The sequence below is a fragment of the Capra hircus genome, chromosome 5, assembly GCF_001704415.2.
Source record: "Capra hircus breed San Clemente chromosome 5, ASM170441v1, whole genome shotgun sequence".
Classification (NCBI taxonomy): Eukaryota; Metazoa; Chordata; class Mammalia; order Artiodactyla; family Bovidae; genus Capra; species Capra hircus.
In genome coordinates this window covers 78,581,722-78,600,256 of record NC_030812.1, presented here as the reverse complement: position 1 = coordinate 78,600,256, position 18,535 = coordinate 78,581,722, and the positions used below count along the sequence as shown (strand labels likewise).

General features: G+C 40.1%; 1 protein-coding gene across 1 annotated transcript in view; it reads right to left on the bottom strand.

Moving 5' to 3' along the window:
* The window catches only part of TMTC1 (transmembrane and tetratricopeptide repeat containing 1), a 318,214-nt gene that overhangs the window by 55,486 nt on the left and 244,193 nt on the right, over window positions 1–18,535 (bottom strand). Inside the window, exon 12 of the mRNA XM_018048363.1 lies at window positions 17,776–17,919. Coding sequence (XP_017903852.1) covers window positions 17,776–17,919 — 144 coding nt within the window. The remainder of the gene's footprint in view (window positions 1–17,775; window positions 17,920–18,535) is intronic.

Sequence of the window (18,535 nt, the reverse complement as noted above, 5' to 3'; positions counted from 1 at the left end):
GCCGAATCTGTGAAAGACGCACAGTTATCTGTACCTCTCCGGGTTCCTCTAAAGAGTGGAATAAACATGCACACACAGTGCGCTTACCAGAGCGTGGAGTGCATGGGAGGATGAGGTAACTGCTAGCTCCATGTGCTCCTTCCTTCCTCTCCAGCTGAATTAGCATCTGGAATTTCTACCTGAAGGCTCACTGATCTCTCAGCAAAGGGGCGATGCTCCTCCAAGGCAGGATTGCCTCTGAAGGGAATAGGGACTTTCAAATTCCTTTCTGATCTTCCATTTCCGTTTTAATATAAGAGATGAGAAACTTGGAGTCATAGTGAAAAGCACTGATTCTTGCAGCAAGAGAGCCTTACAGAATCATCGAGTCCCATCTCTTATTTTGAAAAGAAGGAAACTGAGTCTCAAGGAGGTTGAATATTGACTATTCAATATTCCTCTTCAACAGCAGGAACAGAAAATGTACCACCTACTTCTGATTTATCATTAATTTTAGCCAAGAATATGAGCTTCAAATTGAAGTGAAAAATTACATCCCTAGGCTAGTAATAATAATAACTAAGGCTTATTTTATCTTTATTGGGGGTTAGGTCCTACATTAAGTATTTACATGAATTCTCTTGTTAAGTACTCATGAAGGACCTGGTTACTAGCAGTATTTTTACTTTGTGTGTGTGTTAGTTGCTCAGTCATGTCTGACTCTTTGCGACCCCATGGATCGTAGCCCGCCAGGCTACAGCCATGTAATTCTCCAGCAAGAACACTGGAGTGGGTAGCCATTTCATTCTCCAGGGGATCCTCCTGACCCAGGGATCAAACCCAGGTCTCCTGTATTGCAGGCAGGTTCTTTACCATCTGAGCCACCAGGGAAGTCCTATTTTTACTTTGTAAATGAGTAACTGGAGCCATTGCAAGATCAAATTGTTTTCCCAGGGTCACACACTACTATGCAATAAAGCAGAGATCTAAACTCACTAAGCTCTACAGCTCCTATTCCTGAGGAGAGTGCAGGGAGAGTGCAGAGCACAGCCATGTGATGCAAGCAAGTAGCTGGCTCTGGAGGTCTCGCTTCACAGCTCATGGCCTGTGACGTCCCTCACCATCTCCCAGTTGGTAATGAGGGAGTGAAGGCACCTGCCCTCTGGAAACCCTCCATGGGCAGGCACATGAGATGTGAGGAAGTGCTCTGTAATTTGTCATTCAAGTGTTAGTTACCGTTCTTTTTCCCTGGAAGAAGAGAGGTGGCAGAAAGGTCGAGGGCATACAGCCCTACAACACTGCCCAGCAGAGAAGTGGCACAGCAGGAAAGCACCAGAGTGGGCCCTGCACGAGGCAGGGAGGTTGGCAGAACTAGTAAGAAGTTAGCAAGAAGGGAGGAAGTCTCAAAGGCCTCCTTCTCTTCCTCAAGGTGCTTCCCAGGACTGAACTGCAGGTCACAGGCAAGCATGGGCCAGAGGGGACACAGACAGCATGCATAGTCCCATCCTTGGCATTTCTCTTCTGGCCTACACAGAGCACTTTTAGATTTGAAATTTTTTGAGGATCTCTACCACATTAAATTCTGAATTTAATCTCTATGTGAAGGCAAAGTTGATCTCCAAATGAATTTGAGATAAACAGTTGCTCAATTTTTATTTCCAGTGAATTTCCAGTGAACACCTGCATTTCTAGTATTCTTTTCATTGAATTGTACCTTTTTTAAGCTATGAGTCAAGAGTTGTTCCAACTCATTTCCCAGTACAGGAGTTAAAGAGCACTAGATTGAAAGTGAGGCCAGGAAAGATTATGAGAATTAAAGGAGTGGGAACATGATTTTCAGGACAGGTAAGACCACTGAAAACTCCTATGCTTGACAAAGCAGTCTGGCCTGTTTAATTATATTCTGTCAGAAATATTTATGCAAGGAAAAAATGATGACCATCCAACACTTTCAAGAAAATATAAACAAAACTGGGGTTCTTGAAAGCTTGCTTTCCTCAACAGTGCTTCCTGAGCACAACTGTTTTCGGGCCTCAGGAGTGTTTATCGCAGCCATCACAGCAAAAGAGAGGACTGAGAAAAGGGACCCTTCCTTCCTCCTTGCAAACCATGCTATAGATTTAAAACAACTCACTCATGCTCTCATCATTAGCAATCACAGGATGACTGAGAAGAGTTTTTGTTGGGGGAAGGTTACTTATGAAAATATTTCAACAATTAGCAATCTGTGTGTATATTATAAAACACACCCAAATCTTAAGAAAGTAGGTAAACATTCTCATCATTTCTCTGATAATTCAGTTTTGTACAGTCATGGAATATAAGATGATAAAACGCAAAGAAATAATATTTTGGATGAGCTAGAAGAATTGTCACTGCAAAGTCTTTGTAATAAAGATGTCCATCAGCAGATGAATGGATAAGAAAGCTGTGGTACATATATATACACAATGGAGTATTACTCAGCCATTAAAAAGAATACAGTTGAATCAGTTCTAATGAGATGGATGAAACTGGAGCCGATTATACAGAGTGAAGTAAGCCAGAAAGAAAAACACCAAAACAGTATACTAACACATATATATGGAATTTAGAAAGATGGTAATGATGACCCTGTATGTGAGACAGCAAAAGAGACACAGATGTGTAGAGTGGACTTTTGGACTCTGAGGGAGAGGGAGAGGGTGAGATGATTTGGGAGAATGGCATTGAAACATGTATACTATCATGTAAGAAACGAATCACCAGTCTATGTTTGATGCAGGATATAGGATGTTTGCGGCTGGTGCATGGGGATGATCCAGAGAGATGATATGGGGTGGGAGGTGGGAGGGGGGTTCATGTTTGGGAACTCATGTACACCCGTGGTGGATTCATGTCAATGTATGGCAAAACCAATACAGTATTGTAAAGTAAAATAAAGTAAAAAAAAAAAAAAATCTTTGTAACAGTCTCTCAAATGTAGTCTGCATGTTTCTATTTCTTGAATGGTGACAAGGAGTTAGCTTGGCTGGGAGTCTGGGTTTATCCAGTGTGGGAGAGTTGCAGAAAATAAAGAACAGAGGGGCAGGATTGTGGGAAGCTTTGTATGTTCACACTATATGTGCGTATGCGATGGACAGCCAATGAAGTTCTCAGTTCTCCTAAATGTAGTGGGAAGGTAGAAGAAGAGCAGATGCAGGAAATAGAAAAGAAAGATAATGTGTTATGAGCAACAAAATAGAGAGCTTCAGAGCACCACGAGGTCAACAGGATCATATTGTTTACCTCAGAGAAATCAAGGGGAGTGAGAGCTGAGAGAGTCTTTAGAATTCACAGCTGGTATTGACAGAGCAGCTCCAGAAGCTGAATGAACAGGTAAGCGGGAAAGAGAAGCAGTAAGTGCTAACTATTCTTTTTGCCAATTTGATCAGAGAAAGGAAGGAGTAAAGAGAACCACCTGATGGAGTAGCTGAATGGAGACATTCCCCGGAAGAAGTGGGGCATGTGGAAGTTTGTGGAATGGGAAGAATCTGAAGACCGAAGAGAATGCTCATGATAACGGGAAGGGAAAGGGAAAGAAAAAGAACGCGTGGATTTTATGCTAAAGCTAATGGCTAAAACAAAAGACTGACAACACCAGATGTTAGGATGCTAAGCAAGTGCATCTCTCACCAATGCAAATGGACCTTTTCACCAATGGAGTGAAAAGTGGTACAATTACTCTGGAGAACTGTTTATCTGGCAGATTCTTAAAACCTTAAATATTTATCTACCCACAATTCTATTTCTAGATATTTACCCAAGAAAAACAAACATACAAAGACTGGGACATAGCTAGTCATGGCATGAATATTCATGATGACTCAAGTCTATAAATAAACCAAGTATCTACCTACAGGAAAATGGATAGACAAATTCAGGAATTTATACAATGAGATACTACTATTCATAAATTTTAAAAAATGTACCATGTAATAACATGGATAAGGCTCAAAAAATCATGCTAAATGAAATTATCCAGATGCCCAAAAGTATACATTAAATGTTCACCTTTAAATGAAGTTCTGTAACAGGCTAAAACTAGTTTGTGGTGAAAAATTTTGATTTGAACAATGATTGCCTCAGAGGAGGGAGTACCTTACTGGAAAGAGGCATGAGGGGCCTTTCTGGGGTAAATGTTGTACATGTTATTTTGGAGGTAAATACAAAAGTATATAAAAAGGTCAAAACTAACTGTACCAAACAAAAAATATTGTGCATTTTTGCATATTAATTATGCCTGAATTAAAAAGCCACACAAACACAGGTGTGACCACTAGGCTTATTAGGGAGACAACACAATTCTTTGTCCCCTGGAAGAGCAAAAAAAGAGGACATCTATGAACATGTAGGAAATGAGACAGGGGCAAGGGAAGCTAAAAAAATTAACCTTGAATGACTTGAATATTCTTAGTAAAAATAAAGCATTATGTCATCTTCTGGGTGTGTGTATAGGCACTAAGGAGGGGAAAAAAGGATACATATATTAGGAAGACAGAAAATATTTGGGAGATATTACTAGACCATAGTGGAGGAATTTCTAACAGCTATAATCTCTGATTGTGTTTTTTTCCATGATGGTGTCTTTAGAGTTTTGTAAGGATCACATTCAATTCAGACGTATGTTTTTACCTTTAACACATGACAGATTGGATGAAGATCTAGGACATACATACAGAGATGATAACTATACATACATATACATCCTGGAGTAGGAATGATGCAGTGAAAAATAGTATTGCTGCTGCTGCTGCTAAGTCGCTTCAGTCGTGTCTGACTCTGTGCGACCCCACAGACGGTAGCCCACTAGACTCCCCCATCCCTGGGATTCTCCAGGCAAGAACACTGGAGTGGGTTGCCATTTACTTCTCCAACGCATGAAAAAGAGAAGTGAAAGTGAAGTCGCTGTCGTGTCCAACTCTTAGCGACCCCATGGTCTACAGCCCACCAGGTTCCTCCATCCATGGGATTTTCTAGGCAAGAGTACTAGAATAGGGGGCCATTGCCTTCTCCGAAAAATAGTATTAGATTACTATAAAAATAAAATTAGATATTACAATGGCTTGTGATCTTTCAAACTACAATATGTAACAAATCTTATAACCAAATATTTAATTTGGGGGGGTTGTTAGAAAAAAAAGCTTAAAACGGCTCCTGGGGTGGGGAGGTGAGTGATAATGAGAAAAAAATGGAGAACTACCGGTCTGAGAAAAAGCAAAATGCATGCAAAGGAGGGTACCCTGCGTTGGGGATACAATTGAGCAAGTAAATGATGTTCAAGCTGTGAGTCTAAGATGAAGTTACATACATTAATGAAACAGAGCAGATTTTTGCCAAGAAAATGCACTGGTCATAGCAAACACCCTCTTCCAATAACACAAGAGAAGACTCTACACATGGACATCACCAGATGGTCAACACCAAAATCAGATTGATTATATCCTATGCAGCCAAAGATGGAGAAGCTCTATACAGTCAACAAAACCAAGACCAGGAGCTGACTATGGCTCAGATCATGAACTCCTTATTAACAAATTCAGACTTAAATTGAAGAAAGTAGGGAAAACCGCTAGACCTTTCAGGTATGACCTCAATCAAATCCCTTATGATTATACAGTGGAAGTGAGAAATAGATTTAAGGGCCTAGATCTGATAGATAGAGTGCCTGATGAACTATGGAATGAAGTTTGTGACATTGTGCAGGAGACAGGGATCAAGACCATCCCCAAGAAAAAGAAATGCAAAAAAGCAAAATGGCTGTCTGAGGAGGCCTTACAAATAGCTGTGAAAAGAAGAGAAGTGAAAAGCAAAGGAGAAAAGGAAAGATATAGGCATCTAAATGCAGAGTTCCAAAGAATAGCAAGAAGAGATAAGAAACCCTTCTTCAGTGATCAATGCAAAGAAATAGAGGAAAACAACAGATTGGAAAAGACTAGAGATCTCTTCAAGAAAATTAGAGATAGCAAGGGAACATTTCATGCAAAGATGGGCTAGATAAAGGACAGAAATGGTATGGACCTAACAGAAGCAGAAGATATCAAGAAGAGGTGGCAAGAATACAGGGAGGAACTGTACAAAAAAGATCTTCATGACCCAGATAGTCATGATGATGTGATCACTAATCTAGAACCAGACATCTTGGAATGTGAAGTCAAGTGGGCCTTAGAAAACATCACTACGGACAAAGCTAGTGGAGATGATGGAATTCCAATTGAGCTGTTTCAAATCCTGAAAGATGATGCTGTCAAAGTGCTGCACTCCATATGCCAGCAAATTTGGAAAACTCAGCAGTGACCACAGGACTGGAAAAGGTCAGATTTCATTCCAATCCCAAAGAAAGGCAATGCCAAAGAATGCTCAAACTACCACACAATTGCACTCATCTCACATGCTAGTAAAGTAATGCTCAAAATTCTCCAAGCCAGGCTTCAGCAATATGTGAACCATGAACTTCCAGATGTTCAAGCTGGTTTTAGAAAAGGCAGAGGAACCAGAGATCAAATTGCCAACATCCGCTGGATCATGGAAAAAGCAAGAAAGTTCCAGAAAAACACCTATTTCTGCTTTATCGACTATGCCAAAGCCTTTGACTGTGTGGATCACAAGAAACTGTGGAAAATTCTGAAAGAGATGGGAATACCAGACCACCTTATCTGCCTCTTGAGAAATCTGTATGCAGGTCAGGAAGCAACAGTTAGAACTGGACATGGAACAACAGACTGGTTCCAAAAAGGAAAAGGAGTACGTCAAGGCTGTATATAGTCACCCTGCTTATTTAACTTAGATGCAGAGTACATCATGAGAAACGCTGGACTGGAAGAAACACAAGCTGGAATCAAGATTGCCAGGAGAAATATCAATAACTTCAGATATGCAGATGACACCACCCTTATGGCAGAAAGTGAAGAGGAGCTAAAAAGCTTATTGATGAAAGTGAAAGAGGAGAGTGGAAAAAGCTGGCCTAAAGCTCAACATTCAGAAAACGAAGATCATGGCATCTGGTCCCATCACTTCATGGGAAATAGATGGGGAAACAGTGGAAACAGTGTCAGACTTTATTTTGGGGGGCTCCAGAATCACTGCAGATGGTGACTGCAGCCATGAAATTAAAAGACGCTTACTCCTTGGAAGAAAAGTCATGATCAACCTAGATAGCATATTCAAAAGCAGAGACATTACTTTGCCAACTAAGGTCCATCTAGTCAAGGCTATGGTTGTTCCGATGGTCATGTATGGATGTGAGAGTTGGATTGTGAAGAAGGCTGAGCGCTGATGAATTGATGCTTTTGAATTGTGGTGTTGAAGAAGACTCTTGAGAGTCCCTTGGACTGCAAGGAGATCCAATCAGTCCATTCTGAAGGAGATCAGCCCTGGGATTTCTTTGGAAGGAATGATGCTAAAGCTGAAGCTCCAGTACTTTGGCCACCTCATGCGAAGAGTTGACTCATTGTAAAAGACTTTGATGCTGGGAGGCATTGGGGGCAGGAGGAAAAGGGGATGACTGAGGATGAGATGACTGGATGGCATCATGGACTTGATGGACATAAGTCTGAGAGAATTCCGGGAGATGGTGATGAACAGGGAGGCCTGGCGTGCTGCGATTCATGGGGTCGCAAAGAGTTGGACACGACTGAGCGACTGAACTGAACTGAACTCATATGCTGTCTACAGGAAACCCACTTTCAGATCTAGGGACACATGCAGACTGAAAGTGAAGGGATGGAAAAAGGTATTCCATACAAATGGAAATCCAAAGAAACAAAGCTAGAGTAGCAAAATAAAATCTGCCACTGTTTCCACTTTTTCCCCATCTATTTGCCATTAAGTGATAGGACTAGATCCCATGATCTTAGTGTTTTGAATGTTGAGTTTTAAGCTGACTTTTTCACTCTCCTCTTTCACCCTCATCAAGAAGCTCTTTAGTTCCTCTTTGCTTTCTGCTGTTAGAGTGGTATCATCTGCATATCTGAGGCTGTTGATATTTCTCCCAGCAATCTTGATGGCAGCTTGTGATACATCCTGCCCAGCATTTCGCATTGCTATACTCTGCATAGAAGTTAAATAGGCAGTAGGAATATACAGCCTTGTCATACTCCTTTCCCAATTTCGAACCAGTTAATTGTTCCATGTCCAGGTCTACCTGTTGCTTCTTGACATACATACATTTTTTTATATCAAAACCTCATGTTAACCACAACCTGAAAATCTACAGTTGAAACCTGCACAAAAAAAGAAAAGAAAAGAAATCCAAACACAGCACTAAAGTTGGTCATCAGATCAAGAGTAGAGAACAAATGAGAAAGAAAAAATAAAAAAGACCTCCAAAAACAAATCCAAAACAGTTAACAAAATGATGTAAGAACATACATACCAATAATTACCTTAAACATAAGCAGATTAAATGCTCCAACCAAAAGACATAGACTGGCTGAATGGATACAAAAATAAGACCCATCTATATTAAAAAGCAGAGATATTACTTTGCCAACAAAGGTCTGTCTAGTTAAGGCTATGGTTTTTCCAGTAGTCACGTATGGATATGAGAGTTGGACTGTGACTGTGATATGTATGGACAGTGACTGCAGCCAGAAAATTAAAAGACGTTTGCTTCTTGGAAGGAAAGCTATGACAAACCTAGATAGCATATTAAAAAGCAGAGACCTCACTTTGCTGAAAACGGTACATATAGTCGAAGCTATGGTTTTTCCAGTAGTCATGTATGATTGTGAGAGATAGACCGTAAAGAAGGCTGAGCACTGAAGAATTGATGCTTTGAATTGTGGTGCTGGAAAAGACTCCTGAGAGTCCCTTGGACAACAAGGAGATCAAATCAGTCAATAGTAAACAAAATCAACCCTGAATATTCAGTGGAAGAACTGTTGCTTAACCTGAAGCTTCAATACTTTGGCCACCTGATGCAAAGAGCTGACTCATTAGAAAAAACCCTGATGCTGGGAAAGAGTGAGGGCAGGAAGAGAAGGGGGCAAAAGAGGATGAGATGGTTGGATGGCATCACTGACTCAATGGACATGAGTTTCAGTAAATTCCAGGAAACAGTGAAAGACAGGGAAGCCAAGCATGTTGCAGTTCATGGGGTTGCCAAGAGTCAGACATGACTTTAGTGATTGAACAACAAATATAAGAAGACTGTTTTAAGTTGCTGTTCTTTTGATTTCAAATGCATTTCCAATATCATACATTTGTACTCTCCTTTTTTCACAATCACTGGTTTTGTTATTATGTTTGTGTGTGGATGATTTCCTACCTTTATTGTATGGTTGCCTTTACTGGTGAGCTTTCCCATTCATAATTTTCTTGTTTCTAGTTGTGACCTTTTCTTTTCTGCTTAGAGAAGTTCCTTTATCATTTGTTGCAAAACTGGTCTAGTGGTGCTGAATTCTTTTGGTTTCTGCTTGTCTGTAATGCTTTTGATTCCTCCCTCGAATGTGAATGAGAGCCTTACTGGGTAGAGTACACTTAGTTGCAGGTTCTTCACTATCATCACTTTAAATATATTGTACCACTCCCTTTTGGCCTGCATAATTTATGCTGATATCTATGCTGATATGCTAATTAGTTGATATCCTTATGGAAGTTCCCTTGGATGGTATTTGTCGCTTTTCCCTTGTTGCTTTTAATATTTTTTTCTTTGTCTTTAATTTTTGTCAGCTTGATTGCTATGTGTCTTGGTATATCCCTCCTTGGGTTTATCCTGTCTGGGACTCTCTGCACTTTCTGGACTTGGGCGTCTATTTCCTTTCCCTTATTAGGGAATTTTTTAGCTATTGTCTTTCCAGGTATTTCCTCAGGTCCCTTTTCTCTCTCTCTTCTCCTTCTGGGGCCCCTATAATGCAAATGTTGATATGTTTAATGTTGTTTCAGAGGTCTCTTAGACTGTCTCCACTTCTTTTCATTTTTTTTCCCCTCTATTCTGTTCCTTGGCAGTGATTTCCACTATTTTGTCTCTAAGGCATTCTTCTGTCTTAGTTATTCTACTATTGATTTCTTTTAGTTTATTTTTCATTTCAGTTATTTTATGATTCACCTCTGTTTGCTCTTTAGTTCTTCTAGGTCTTTGTTAAACACTTCTTGTATCCTCCTGATCCTGGCTTCCATTCTTTTTCTAAGATTCTGGATCATCTTCACTATCATTATTCTGAATTATTATTACTTATCTTATTTCTGGTAGGTTGTTTATCTCTCCTTCACTTAGTTGTTTTTCTGGGGTTTCATCTATTTCCTTCATCTGGGGCATGTTCCTCTGCTATCTCATTTTGTCTAACTTTTTATGATTGCAGTTTCCATCCTGCTGGCTTCAGGATTATAGTTCTTTTGCTTCCACTGTCTATCCTCCTGAAGCTATCTTGAGACTTGTGCAGGCTTCCTGATGGAAGGGATTGGTTCCTGCCCAGTGGTAGGTGGACCTGGGTCTTGTCCGTCTGGTGGAAGGGCTGTGCTCAGGAAGACTTCAAGCTGCTTGTCTGCTGATTGATGGGACTGTGTTCCTGTCCTATTGGTTGTCTTGCCTGAGGCATCCCAGCACTGGAACTATAGGCTGTTGGGTGGGGCTAATGGCAGCCTCTGGGTGGGCTCATGGCAATGAATGAATACTCCCCAGGACTACTGCTGCCAGGCTTTGTTCCTGCAGTGAGCCACAGCCACTCCCCATCTCCACTGGAAACCTTTCAATACTGTGATGTAGATCTGGCCCAGTCTCTTATGGGGTCACTGCTATTTTCCACTGGGAACTGGTGTACATGAGACTTTGTGTGTGCCCTCCAAGAGTGGACTCTCTGTTTCCTCAAGTCCCTTGGAAGTTTTGCAATCAAACCCTGCTGGTCTTAAAAGCCAGATTCTCTAGGGGCTCTTACTCCAGTTGCTAGATGCTGGGAAGCCTGCTTGCGGCTTAGAATTTTCACTCCCGTGGAAGAACTTCTATGGTATAATTGTTTTCCAGTTTGTGGGTTGCCCACCTGGTGGATACGGGATTTGCCTTGACAGTGATTGTGCCTCTCCTACCAACTCGCTATGGCTTCTTCTTTGTCTTTGGACGTAGGGTATCTTTCTTGCTAGGTTCCAGGGCTTTTTTTGGTTAATTATTATTCAACAGTCAGTTGTGATTTTGGTGTTATTGTAAGAAAGAGTGAGCTCACATCCTTCCATCTGGCCTTCTCTGAAATGGGTGTATAAATTATAAACATAAAATTCAGAGAGAATAGAGATTCTAACAATGGTAAACAACAGAGATATCCTGGAATGAGAGACAAGGAGGGGAATGACACTTGTCCTGGAAGGAAGGCATGTCACTCTCAAGGTCTTAAAAGACACACATGAGCAAAGAGAAGAGCTTGGAGGTGGCAAGTTGTTATCCCATGACACCTTCCAAAGGTCAGAAGGAGTGACCGAGAGAGGAAGAGAAGGTTGGGGAAGAGGTAATGAGGTCAAAGAGGAACATTTCAGAATTCAGACACTAGAGGATGCAAAGACGTTTGTAATTAGAAAGCCATGGAATGGTCACATCAATGAATGGGGAAGATAGAGCAGAAGAGTCAGGACCTGGAGGGAATGCAGCAGAGGAACTGTGTGATGGGTAAAACTGAATTCACTAAAGTAGGCAGTACAGTTTGGATAGCAAGGCAGAGTCATTGACCTGGTGCTCAAATCCCTAAGGATGATGAGAAAATGTATAAGACAGTTACATGGCCTTGATAAGGATGAAGATGGTGTCAATGAGCTGATGGACTGGGCTTCAAAGGAGCTGGAGAAGGACATGTAGAGAGAGACAGGTGTGAGTTGCATAAAGATAAGGGAGGAAAAATTGCAATGTGGTTAAAATTACAGATAAGGTTGGAAGTAATCTGGATGTTAATAGATCACCATGGGGTGCTAGTGGGGAGGGGGATTCACTCCAAGAGGAGGTTGAAGAAGGCTCCCACCCAAAGTTGACATCCTAATAAGGTGAGAAAGACCTCAAAATGCTTTTGTTTATCCAGCGGGCTGGCATTTTGGATTCTCTGGGGTTTCAGGTAAGAAGAAGGAAAGGGGAAAACTACTAACTTGAGTGTGTAAATATCCTTTTTATGAAATAAAATGTAGTGTGCCTAGTGCCAAAGCTATAAGGAAATGTATCCCCAATATTTACATTTATATCAAAGCTAATGGTTACCATTCTTTCCACATCCTTATATTCTTTTCAATTGTAATGATCAGACTAAAGAAAATCAAATGTATACTGTTATCAAATTCATCTAAATAGTTCAATTTTGGATACTATATTTCATTTTCTTCTGACTTTTGATTATAAGATTTATTGTAACACCTTTATAACATCCATATCCTATTATGTGAATGAAAGGCAATTTTGGCAAAGGGGCAATGTGATTCTTTAATATGAAAATATTCTTTTCTATTAACAAACACCAGATACTATTTTACCCAAGCAGTCAAAGAAGTGTTTCCCCATGCCCTGAATTAAAGAATTCTATTTATGTTCTCTTGTGCCATCAGGAACTTCTGCTCTTTACATCCATAAGAACTTCATGCTAATCTTGCCTAGTTTCTTTTACCTTTTAGGTTTCAAGCAAAGCCAACAATAATTAATGTAAAATAAGCATGCTGGCATGGAAAACTGCTCCTTATCAATCAGTCACACCACGAATGTGCTGCACAGAATCATAACAGATAAACTTCCAAGTCCAGGGAAATGGTCATGAAAGAGGTCAAATATATTTAGATAAGAGTCAGTGACATGCACTGCTGTGAATAGGTCTAAAACTGTCTGTCATATAACTCCAAGAATTCAGATGAAACTGGTCCTCAGTGCTCTAAGGTTTCTGGGATGCTCTGACAGAATCACATCTTAGTTAGACCTCCTGGCTTGGACAAAGATTCATTTCTCTCAAAGTCAAGGTCATTAATAAAGGTCTGTGGTGTTCAGCATAGCAACCACTGACCACAAATGGCTGTTGAACACTCGAAATATGACTAGTCTCAGGTAAGCTGTATGTGTAAAAAATACACTGGATTTCAAAGATTAATTTTAATTAATTAATGTATATTCTATTGATTTTAATAGAATGCACATTATCCTATTTATATTTTTACATGTTTAACTTAATCAATTTTAATATTATTAATTACATGGAGACCGGGGTTCAATCCCTGGGTCAGAAAGATCCTCTGGAGAACAGGATGGCTATTCACTCCAGTAGTCTTACCTGGAGAATTCCATGGGCAGAGGAGTCTGGCAGGCTACAGTCCATGGGTTGCAAGAGTCAAACATGACTGAGTGCCTAACACACACACACACACACACACACACACACACACACACACACACACACACACATTAAAGTGATATATTGAGGATATTTTAGATATCAATATTTTAGATATATTGAGGTTTAAGATATATATATTTTATGTTTTAAAATATGGCTACCTGAAACATTTAAATTATATATTCTGGCTCTCATATATCTGTTGGGCAGGGCTGGTCTGGGCTGTATCCCAGTTTTGAGATGAGCCACTAGGAGGCAGTAGAGTGTAGTGATTAAGAGCAAGGGTACTTGGTCAGGAAGTTTGAGGTTTAATTCCCACAAATTCCGTTTCTTCACTAAGGGACCTTGGCACCTAAAATATCTTCTCCAAGTCTCAGTTTTCTCACTTATAAAACAGGAAAAGCAATTTTGCTTTCCACTTAGGTATGATGGAGTCTAAACCACTCACATCTAAGGGAACCACTTGGGTTCTTACAATGAGCATGAGTTCCAGATTATAAAGGAGAACACAATTTTTAAGTTATCTGTCTAATGAGAAATAGATAAGGCATGAGTCTTAAATAGTAAAATGCATCAAATAAGAACATTTAAAATATTCTTATCTTCTTGAGCCTCTTGATGAAAGTGAAAGAGGAGAGTGGAAAAAGTTGGCTTAAAGCTCAACATTCAGAAAACGAACATCATGGCATCTGGTCCCATCACTTCATGGAAAATAGATGGGGAAACAGTTGCTGACTTTATTTTTCGGGGCTCCAAAATCACTGCAGATGGTGATTGCAGCCATGAAATTAAAAGACGCTTACTCCTTGGAAGAAAAGTTATGACCAACGTAGACAGCATATTATAAAGCAGACACATTACTTTGTCAACAAAGGTCCATCTAGTCAAGGCTACGGTTTTTCCAATAGTCATGTATGGATGTGAGAGTTGGACTGTGAAGAAAGCTGAGCCCAGAAGAATTGATGCTTTTGAACTGTGGTGTTGGAGAAGACTCTTGAAATTCCCTTGGACTGCAAGGAGATCCAATCAGTCCATTCTAAAGGAGATTAGCCCTGGGTGTTCTTTGGAAGGAATGATGCTAAAGTTGAAACTCCAATATTTTGGCCACCTGATACAAAGAGCTGACTCATTAGAAAAGACCCTGATGTTGGGAAAGATTGAGGGCAGGAAAAGAAGGGGATGACAGAGGATGAGATGGTTAGATGGCATCACCGAATCAATGGACATGGGTTTGGGTGGACTCCGAGAGTTGGTGATGGTCAGGGAGGCCTGGCGTGCTGCGGTTCATGGGGTCGCAAAGAGTCGGACACGGCTGAGCGACTGAACTGAAGCCTTTGACCTATTGCTGCTTAACAGCAGAAATATATAAAGGAAAGCAGAAGTAAAACTCCAAATCTAAATGTGGGTTAGTTCTGCTATTTTCTGGTCACCTTTCTCTGCTACTATAGGACATAATGGAAACAAACTTTACAGTTTCCTGATGAAAAACAGGAAAGTCCTTCTTCCTCCCCAAAGGTGATAAATCACATGCCATTTAATAACTAAACATTAAGTAATATTTGGATTGGAGAGCTATTTGGGCAGCATGGGCAATGGAAAGTGAATAAGACAGGGCATGCTCTCAACTCTGGATCAGCTACAGCCTGGACCATTGTCACATGAAGTCTTCAAACCTTGGTCTTTTCATCCATAATGAAAATGGGGATGAGGATGACAATGCCTCTCACAATAGTTTTAAAGATTAAATTAAATAGTGGATATAAAACCCACTTGTCTGTAAACTGTAAAATATTACATGAGTATTAGCTAGTATCATGATTTGATTCTAGTGGATTCTAAGACTCATCTACACAGATGGAGCCACTGTGCTCTCCGGTTAATATAAAGAGCAGAAGGTAAACAAGGGTGACTTTGTACCTGACAGTTAACCTATCAGGACCTTGGTTCCTATTCATCCCAATGTATATTAAAAAATCACTGGGAAGGCATTATTTTATTTTATTTTTTTAAAAAAAGCACTCAAATTCTTATACAGGTGTGAAGCATTACTGGTTTGGATAATCACTGAATTGATTTTACTGAAAAAATACAGAAAAATCTTATGTTGAATATCTAGGAGTCCCTCCTACTGTGAAAAGTAGCCATTGCTATGCTCCAAAAAATATTTCCTTGTGCTCTTAACTCACATACACTAACTCAAGATAATAGGGGCAATAATATGCCAACTGAAAAAGGAAGGTTGCAGTATGCATGTCTTGTTCAGGTCTGGGTAAGATGAAATTTAAAAGCATCTATGCCATCATTTTCAAGTAGAGCCACATTCAGCACAGTGTGATAATCACAACTGCAGGAGATCATTTCCAACAAGAACTATCCGTTTGTATTCAGGCTGACAAAGTTGGCTTCTTTGTTAAAAAAAAAAAGAAAGAAAGAAACTCATCTGCAGTATTTTTTAAATCGGTACTATTTTTGAAATGCAAGTATTCCAAAAGACATGAGCAGGATTTATCCACCCTTTAATTATTAGGGCTCTAAATTGGACATATATAGATGCAACAATGACTTTTATAAATGAGTCCTTAAAACTTCACATAAATAAATAAGAACTCATAAAAATGGAAGAGTAAAATAAAAGCATCCTATTGACCTCTAAATAGCTACCTACATAACTGACACACTTTCCCCACATCTTTTGATTTCATGTTATTTATTAAGGAGAACATACTGGTACTAAAAGACTTTTCTGTCAGTGTATATGTCTTCATTCTTAGTTGTTTCTCATCACTTTCAATTTATACAGAATGTTAACAAGCTTTCTAATTTTGGGGGGGCATAGCCTGCAGAACCTTAGTTCTCCAACCAGGGACCAAATCCATGCCCCATGCAGTAGAAGCGTGGAATCCTAACCACTGGACCACCAGGGAATTACCTAAACTATCTAACTTTAAAAATTAAGCTCATTTAGTTTTTGCTGACTTAAAGTTTTATTTTTTCATTTTATATGTAGTTTCCTTGCATTTATTAATTTTTCTGTTGTACTCTCTTGATTTACTATCCCAGTGCATGGATAACGCCATTCTTAAACAAAACTTCAGACTTGGGATGTCACGTATTCTTTACACAATGCTTCTGTTCAAATGGGATTAAATAAAAACATGACTTAACAAATGAGCACACTAAGGAAAAGAACTAGTATCTGTGCATACGGAAAATTCAAGGAGTAAAAAGAAAAGTGAGGAAGATGCATCCACTGAGGTACTAAGGCAACTAAGCCAATCTTGGTAAGGAAAAGATTAAATAAGATAGCAAACCAAGGGCCCTAAAAGTACCAAGTGTGCTCTCTAGAAGTTCAGAGACGTAGAAACCAATTCAGGAAGTGTATGGATTGTCAGTAACATAAGAAGCACAGATAATGCATCACCAACACTGACTCTAATCATTTTTACCCTTTATTTCCATTTCTGGTATTTTAACCTGTTTTTTATATGTAAAAGTTAAATGCCAAAGCCACCACCATTTCCACTATGACTACTGCCTTAACTATACCAACACCATCATCAACATGCCTAGACTTTACATTAACAAAAATACAAGATACAAAAGTACTTCTTTGCCTTCAGGGAGACTAACTGCACTATTAACCTTTTCCAGGGCAGTGAGTGAAAAGTGAACACCAGTGATTACACCTGGAAGGTCTTCCGAGAGCAAGAGTTACACTTACTAATTCCAAGCTAGGCTCACTTTGCTTCTTGCATGATCAGTTGCTTAGGCTGTCTGACTCTTTGCAGTCTCATGGACTATAGCATGCCACGCTCCTCTGTCCATGGGATTTCCACATAAGAATAGTGGAGTGGGTTGCCACTCCTTTTCCAGGGGATCTTCCCAACCCAGGGATTGAACCTGTGTCTCCTGCATTGGCAGGCAGATTCTTTACCACCGAGTCACCAAGGAAGCCCCACTTTGCTCCTTATTTAAATCACACTCTGGACACAAACTGTGGTTATGCCTTTTGGCTGCACCTTTAGAGTACACTGCTTATCCTAGACCAGCACTTTCCCTAAGGTATATTCATGAAACACCTGGGTAACGCCTATTAAAAATGATTGACTAAGGAAGGTGCTATATTCCGTATTCCCTTCTTGAATATTCACAGAGCATTTAGCATGTTAAAGATGCTTGCAATAAAGGAACTATCTTTGCTTATCTCAGCATTACCTGAGTTTATTTGCCCATGCAACCATTCTGTATTCATACCCCTCTACAGGCAATCTAGGAACATCTCCCAGAACTAATACTTCCAGAGAGACATTGGGAAATACCCTTTTGACTGATAAGGGACAGAATGAATTCAGATGAATATTACATCCTCCTAAAGCTTGAAAAACCTATTCTGCCCTAGGAAGAGGAGACAACAGCACAACCAAATGAGTGCCGAAGAGGAAAGGATTTCTTAAAATTACAAGGTCTTCTGATCAAAGGTACCTGTTCTACTTACTTAAGGAGATTCCCGAGATTGAAAAGAGCCCGGTTATGCTGTGGGTTTAGCTGGAGAGCCTTCTGATAGTATATCTTTGCCTCTGCCGTGTCTCTAGTCAGGGTTCCAAGGTTGTTCAGGGCACTTGCGTGGCGTGGATACAACCTGAAAAATTAGAAATATTAGCCATGATTGTTCAAAGACTTCTACATTGGTCATGATTTACTTGTTCTTCACCCCTCCCCACCTCAGGTATGCCAGAACCAAAATGAAACACTGAATTCTTCCTTTATTTCACAGTATGTCTATGTGAAATCTTTTTTTTTATTTCTTTATGACTACGCTGAGTCTTTGTTGCTCTGCACAGGCTTTCTCTAGTTGCAGCGAGCAGGGGCTACTCTCCAATTGCTGTGTGCAGGCTTCTCACTGAGGTGGCTTCTCTTGTTAAGGAGCATAAGCTCTAGAGCACAGGGCTCAGTAGTTGTGGCACCTGGGCTTAGTTGTCCCATAGCATGTGGAATCTTCCTGGACCAGGGACTGAACCTGTGTCCCTTTACTGGCATGTGGATTCTTAACCACTGAACCACCAGGGAAGTCCCTTTATGTCAAATCTTAACGATCAACTGTTTGTGCAGCTACCAGCATGTAAAGATGGCAGGAAAGCACATACTTGACATTCAGTGGTAAAAGGAAATTACCCCCAAAGAGCCCAAAATAAATAATATGCCAATCAACCTGCGTAAGATACTTAGCTTGGAGCCTACAGTTACTTTCAACTTCC